This window comes from Arachis ipaensis, chromosome B08 (genome assembly GCF_000816755.2).
Source record: "Arachis ipaensis cultivar K30076 chromosome B08, Araip1.1, whole genome shotgun sequence".
Taxonomy (NCBI): Eukaryota; Viridiplantae; Streptophyta; class Magnoliopsida; order Fabales; family Fabaceae; genus Arachis; species Arachis ipaensis.
Window position 1 is genome coordinate 110285802 of NC_029792.2, and position 8000 is coordinate 110293801.

Here is an 8000-nt window from a genome sequence, read left to right on the forward strand (position 1 = left end):
ATATAAATTAATATACAATTTCAAACAGAGAAACTGAACGATAAAAATGAATAATAGAACACATATATAGTAATATTCTAATAAAGTTCATTAAAAAAATAAAATAAAACTAATCAAGTTTATTATTGTTCGTACAATAACTTCAACTTTTCATAAATGGTGGCTGTTTTAGGTTCTTCATGGCATTGATTCTATGGATGATATTAATCAGAAAAATGGTACTTCTACCACCAGGCTTTAAGAATTTGCAGATCTTCAGGTTTCTGAAAAATGGTAGGGTGGTGAACATACTAACCTAGTCCTAATTAAGGGTGTGCTTGAAATTAAATATTTTTTCATTTGATTTGAAATGATTTAAAATCAATTAAATTAAAAATTAATTATTTTGTTTAAAATCAATAGTATAAAGCAGGAATTTTATGGCATAATAGGTACGATTTAATGTTAAACTATAATTATAAGAGTAATGTTAGAGAATCAACATTATAGCAGTCAATTTTAGTTTTTGTTAAATAAATTTACTATAGAGACTATTAAAAATAATTTTTGCTGAGTTTGAATTTTTGATATTTTTATTTTTAATAATTTTTTTGGATTGTGTTAAATGTTACTTGCAATGATGGATCCAAATTTTATTTGAGTAAAAATGTATGTTTAAATTATGATAGGAGGGATGTTATTGGCGAAAGTAATAGCGGCATCGTTCTGTGCCACGCTGGCATCGTCATTGGCAGCAAGATTAGGGGCAATTCCAATGGCGGCATTCCAAACTTGCCTCCAAGTGTGGCTCACTTCTTCCCTTATTGCTGACGGTTTAGCTGTTGCCGTACAGGTCAAATAATTATCTTCTTTTTCTTTTAATAAATGATGATGATGAGTATTAATGACTAACTAGATAATTAAATTTCACAGGCAATTCTAGCATGTTCCTTTGCTGAGAAAGACTATGAGAAAGTAATTGCTGCTGCAGCAAGGACGCTACAAATGGGGTTTGTTTTGGGAGTTGCTCTCTCTCTTCTTGTCGGCATTGGAATGTACTTTGGAGCTGGACTTTTCTCCAAAACTATCCCTGTTTTGCACATAATCAGAATAGGCCTTCCGGTATATATATTATCAAAACTATATTTTCTTATGAGAAAGTCTTGGAGCAACAACTTTAATTAAAATTTGATCATTATTTAATAAATAAAAAAAATGAATAATTTTATATTATTAAATATAATTTTACATTATTAAAAATACTAATAATAACTAATTAATGGCCTTGCACTCCTCTTTTTTTATTTACCCTTTTTTCATATTAAGCTCACTCATTTTCTTTTATTATTATTAGCAAGTTATTTAGATCTCAAACCATAATTTACACAATAATAAAATATATTAGTAAATTAATCAATTTAATTTTAATACGGTGTTAGTATAAAATAATTTTATATAGGTATTTAATCACTAATTTTAAAACTACATTAATTACGAATCATTTAAAAGAATGGATGATAACTAGGCAAAATATTTTAAATTAATAGTGCATTAAAATTAAACTTTAAAATTAATTTAGTGTATAAAAAAGTTAGTAAATTCATATATCACGCGCAGTTCATTATTTATCTTATAATCTGAATTCATTGATTCAATAATAATGTTTCCCATGTTATTGTGTCTAATTGCAAACAACACTACCAGTTTGTTGCTGCTACACAACCAATCAATTCATTGGCCTTTGTATTTGATGGTGTGAACTATGGTGCTTCTGATTTTGCTTATTCTGCATACTCCTTGGTAATAATAAGTTCACTTGCCTTTTCTTTTTGTTTTACCATTTTCATACTACTTTTGATTCATAATATCTATCACTATAGTAAAATATTTTGGTTTAATAAATTTGTCATTTAAATATTTTAATAGGTGGAAACTCAGGTGCAGTCGACTTCACGTAAAGTTGATAGTTGAAAGTCGTTAGATAAAAATTTAGTCAAATCAGTCAAATCATCTAACGACTCTCAGCTATCAACCTCACGTGAAGTCGACTGTACCTGAGTTTCTCCTATTTTAATAATACATTTATTAAAGTAACTTCCATCAAGTCATTATTTATTCGGCCTTCACCTAGTTAAACACAGTAAATAATAAAATATTTGTATTATATAAATTTTGTAATCGATTATTAATTTTAGATTTTTTAATTGGTGTACCAATGATCAAAATAACATCATACGTAAACCGATGTATATATATATGCGTGATTAATCCAAACTATTATTTTGCCATTCTCTTTGTTTAGGTCATGGTGGGATTTGCAACTGTTGCTTCATTACTTATTCTCTCAAAGAGCAAAGGTTTCGTGGGAATTTGGATTGCTCTTACCATCTTCATGAGTCTTCGCATGTTTGCTGGTTTTTGGAGGTAAAATCTTCCCCATGTTAGGCAATCTATGTATATGCAATTAAGCATGATATATCATATAATACTTTTAGTTCTTTCAGAAGAAAATTCAAGCAGTCACCAAAAACAAAAAAAGAAGAAAATTCAAGCACTAATATAGAACCGATCAGAAACTATAAATGTATGTTATCAAGTACTAAACCTATCACATCAAGTGGTTATTGCTTCGGTTACTTAAATAATGTTATAAACTCAGATGGGGTTAGACATTAGTCGTTGTCTCTCAATCGACGAATACATAAGTATTTATGCCTAGTGAACTAAAACCAAAAAATAAAATCTATCTATAATGCATAACAAAAAATGAAAGACCAAAATAGTGCTTTTTTTTGGGTGTCCAACCAAAATAGTGCTTGACACATAATATTTCATATCATTACCACATGATTCTAATAGTAAGATTAGTAATCTTCATTCAATTAACTAATTTTAGAAGTGGGGACAAAATAATATAGTAAGATAATAAAAAATATTAATATTTATATTTAGATATTTAAATTTTAGAGTATATTAAGTCAAGTTTTTAATAACTAAATGTACTTAATACATTTAAAAGTATATTAATTAAGAATATTTTTTTATTTTAATATTTTGGTAATATTACATGAGTAATACATTTATTATTAATATTAGCGCCTGATCAAGCATCTAATATCCGTAAATTTACATTTTTATTGATTATTTTTTATATGATACAAAAAAGAATAATAACGCAATAGCTAACAAATTTATAAAAAGTATAACTCGAATGAACTAATTTAGAATTTTTATTATTTTTTATTTTGGTGTTTGAATTTTTACTAAAATTATGTGAGAGGGACAAAAAATTTGTGAGAAAAATAAAAATTCAAATCAAACAACTGCAATTCTTTTTATATATAGGTATAGATAAAATAATATCTTTTTTTATTAAAAAAATATTCAAATAATTTTTCGATATTTAATTGTAAAGTTGACATTTTATAATATTATAGTAAAAGATTTTTTGACAAGATAATATTAAATGTATAAAAAAAATAAAATTAAACAAAACAATAAAAAGTAAATAAATTATATATATTATAAAAAATATTAAATACTAATGGTCTCATTTATATTTAAAAAGTTATTCTTGATTTTAGGCAATTCACTGAATTAAATAAAGTGGGCATCAATATTACCATAATACACATTTTGGGCTTTTTTACTTATATGCGCATGTAAAATACATTTATTCCCAAAATACGCACGGTTTGGAACTCCTCCTCAAATACGCACTGCCAACTAGTAAGGGACAAACACGAAATAGAAATAGGGGGCATATTAGGGATGGTGGCCGCGAAATGGCTCATGGCGTCTGACACAAATCATTCTAATTACGTCAGCCACGAAATAGAGCATTTCAGCTATGGCACACACGAAATAGTCCACTTCTTATGTGACGAGCACGAATTGTATATATAAGTAGTATACCCAAAATAAATGTATCATGTTGCATTGATTGTTTTACTTTTTTTAAATAAGTTGCACAACAAAGACACAAGTTTAGTGAATATTCAATTTACTTTCTAATTATTCTTTCTTATACACACCCACATCCTAACTAAAATAAAATGATAATTTTTTCTAATTACAAAAAGTGCAAGATGGATCAGCCATTGATGATTTATTTTCATGATTAAGAGTTGAATTGTAATTTATTTTGTTTAAGATAAAAAATATAAAAAGTCTCGTAATTAAATATTTTGTTAGCTTTTTTTTAACGTATGAAATAAAATATATATTTTTTTAATTTTTAAATTATTAATATTTTTTAATAAATTTTTCAATAAAATTTTTTTAATAAATTATTAATTTTTTAACAGCATAATTCGAATTATACCATGAATTACTGTGTGTAATTCGAATTATACCATGAATTATTTTTTCCCTTGATTTATTTCTGTTTTTTGCCCTAAAATTAATATTAAAAATTATTAGATAATAATTTAGCTATTTGCCAAAAATGAAATTTATAATTTATAATCATATAAAAAAATTAATTATTACGATACATTATGCATTATTCACATACACATTTTGTGTATGAGACACCTCTTTCTTGTTGAGAAAGGCTGTACTCACTCTTTCTTCTCACCATTTTCATATATATCTATCTATCTCTATCACTCTTTTTCTTTCTCTATATATAAATAGGTAAAGAGAGTCACAGGTTTTTTTTGTGAGTGCATTTTTCTTATTTCTGTCGTGACATTTGGGCCATTTCGTGTGTGCCATAGCTGAGGTGCTCCATTTCGTGGCTGACGCAATTGAAATGGTTTGTGTCAGACGCCAGGAGCCATTTCGCGGCCACCATCCTTGATATGCCTCCTATTTTCATTTCGTGTTTGCTCCTTACGAGTTGGCAGTGCGTATTTGAGGAGAAATTTCAAACCGTGCGTATTTTGGGAATAAATGTATTTTACATGCGCATATAGGTAAAAAAGCCCACATTTTGCAAAGTGGATACCAAAATGCATTTTTTCATAAACTATGTAAACCGCAACAGGGATATTGCGGTTTACAAATGAACGTAATCCGCTACAGGGGTGTCGCGGATTACGTTGAAAGGAAAACATCACATAATCTGCGGTAGGGGTGTCGCGATTTATGTGTGTTTTCCATACGTGCATAAACCACTACAGGGGTCTAGCGGTTTATGCTTTAGTGTGGACTTAGTTCATTTTTCATGGAGGATGAGTTGTTGGATGAAAGTTTAGTTTGCAATTTTTATGCAACATAGGTTCCTGTTTTGATTTAATTGGAATTACTCTTGAACTCATAGAATTACCAACAAAATTAGAACACATTAACTCAAAAGAATCACGAGTTCATAGAGAATCGCTAACAATAACAACATCACCGTAAAATGAACGGCAAGTACAACTTTACTTAACAGTAAGTACAACTAAAACAGGATAAGAACACAAGTAAGGAAAGAAAAATGTAAGCTAATCATGACGACCTAATGACACTTATGCGTCGGCACTGGGGGCGGATCCTCGCTGAGGGCAAGTCCTGCGAGTGTGTTCTATCTGTCTGTCAAATAGAGTAACCGTGAAGCACCTCGTATCTTTCGAGTGGCGCTCTATCTCCTTGACTAGTGCCTGGCAAAACCGTTGGCCTGATCCCAACTGCGCCTCTGCTATCTATCCTCAGACGACAAAAAGCTCTGCTAACCTCCCATATGTGGATTTGACAAGTGCAGTAACCGGAAGATTCTGTGTCCCCTTTAGTATAGAGTTAACACACTCGAATATGTTTGTCGTCATGTGGCCGAACCGTCTACCCCCATCCTGGTGTTGGGTCCACTCATCGTACTCCAGTCGGTTGGTCCAATCACACATGGCCAGATTCTCAGTCCTCATAATATCAAACCAATAGTCAAACTCGGCCTCAGTCTTGGCATACGCCGTATTCACGAGCATCCGCCTTGCATCCTGACCTTTGAAACTGAGAGCAAAATTAGCTGCAACGTGTCGAATGCAATACGCTTGATATGCATGAGGCAGTTTCCAACCACTGTCTAGTACCTCCAGTGCACCCTTAATGCCGTTGTGTCTGTCAGAGATCACCAGAATCCCTTCCTGTGGGATCACATGTTGACACAAGTGGGATAAGAAAAAAGCCCACGACTCAGCATTCTCCCCCTCAACAAGTGCAAACGCAACTGTCAATATATTTGAGTTTCCATCTTGCGCAATAGCCTGCAGCAAAGTCCTGCCATACTTCCCATACAGATGCGTACCGTCAATGCTGATTAGTGGCTTGCAATGTTTAAAAGCCTCAATGCATGGAGGAAATCTCCAGAAAAATCGATGAAAATACTCTGTAGACTCATCAATCTCACCACCTACACGCACTGGAGAAGTCTTCAACAAAGCAACAGTTTCGTCCATCGTTGCTTGCATCCCAAGGATCCACCGGGGCAACTCTGCATACGACTCTTCCCAATCCCCGTAAATCTGGGCGACTGCCTTCTGCTTTGCCTTCCATACTTTCCTATAACTAGGCCTAAATCCGTAGGTTGACCTAGTAGTTTCTTGCAACACCTTTATGGTAATCGCTGCATCCGTCCTAACCAACAGATAGATCCTCGCACAAATTACGTGGTAATCGAGCTGTCGGTGGTCGCTCGAAATCGAAGTGGCCAGGCAAGTGTGGGCTCCGTTATACCTTCTAACCTCCCAGTTACCCTTGCACTGCCAAAGTGCCACACGAATCATCCAGGCGCAGCCGTTTTCAAACTTCTTGCATCTCCCAACATACTTCAGATGATCAGATTTCATAACACTCATCACAACTTCCTCCTTAGTCTGGAAGAATTGGCCAATCTGAAATTTCCCAGAAGTATTGACGTCGCGTAATCCTTGGTAACCGAAGGTGTGTGCATCATTCGGTTGTTGACATGCTGCTTCCAGGTTCAGCGTCGAGGAATGCAGGGGTTGTTGGTGGGACCCAGAACTGGATGGCCCCTGAGGTGCAGGTGGGGCCACTGGAGCCTCCTCCTCACTATCCCCTGATATGTGATCGGGCTCATCATCCGAATCATCTTCCCGCATCGCGTCCTCAACATGATCTGGCTCACCACCACCAACAAGACCAGTAATCAAACCAGGTGAATTAGCTGCCGGTGCTAGAACAAGTGAAGGTGCAGCTAGGAGACAACCAGGTGCAACGACAAGCATCGAAGTAGAAGCACCCCCCACCATCATCGACTGAGGATTTGGCGCTGACGCCTTGGAATTGTCCATACGGTCTTCCAATTTGGAAAACAACTCGTGTATTCTCACCTCCGAAAGACTCCACCGACAATGAAACAAGACCCCCATGTCTTCATCCGACCCTATGACAAATGTTTCATACTGCACACCACTTGACACAACCGCCATCGGAATCTTGTAGAACACCTTCTTCACCAGCTTGGCCCCACACAACCCTGCTTTCTGCAATATGTTCCTCTTCAGATCCGACAAAGTATCAGTCAAACGGATAAAAAAGCTCAGCAGTTCTTTATCAGTGAACTTAACACCATGCCTATTACTTTTTTTATTTTACCATAGCAGTGGACTAGAACCATCAAGCTCTCCTCACTATCCATTTGTGAAAGTGTGAAAATAACTCTCCTCAAATGACCCACTTCCTATCCTGCTTGGTATTTATAGGCAAAACAGACTAAAGCATAAACCGCTAGACCCCTGTAGCGGTTTATGCACGTCTGGAAAACACACATAAACCGCCACACCCCTACCGCGAATTATGTGATGTTTTCCTTCCAACGTAATCCGCAACACCCCTGTAACGGATTACGTTCATTTGTAAACCGCGATACCCCTATTGTGGTTTACATCGTTTATGAAAAAAATGTATTTTGGTATCCACTTTGCAAAATGTGTATTATGGTAATATGGATGTCCACTTTATTTAATTCAGTGAATTGCCCTTGATTTTAGGTAATTAAATAATTATATTATTATTAGTTATTATTATTATTTGTTTTAAATTTATATAATAGAATAATTTTTATTATTGTGTTAATA

General features: G+C 33.7%; 1 protein-coding gene across 4 annotated transcripts in view; it reads left to right on the plus strand.

The window, feature by feature from the left end:
* LOC107611975 (protein DETOXIFICATION 43-like) overlaps window positions 1-8000 on the plus strand; it is an 18774-nt gene that overhangs the window by 9593 nt on the left and 1181 nt on the right. For 3 of the 4 annotated variants that reach the window (XM_021109692.1, XM_021109693.1, XM_021109694.1), the window contains 6 exons: window positions 173-273; window positions 669-832; window positions 913-1101; window positions 1684-1779; window positions 2282-2403; window positions 2484-2663. In XM_021109692.1, coding sequence (XP_020965351.1) covers window positions 173-273; window positions 669-832; window positions 913-1101; window positions 1684-1779; window positions 2282-2403; window positions 2484-2655 — 844 coding nt within the window. In that variant the 3' untranslated portion in view covers window positions 2656-2663. Of the gene's footprint in view, window positions 1-172; window positions 274-668; window positions 833-912; window positions 1102-1683; window positions 1780-2281; window positions 2404-2483; window positions 2664-8000 lie in introns of those variants that run through there. The other variant, XM_016313832.2, reaches the window with a different exon arrangement.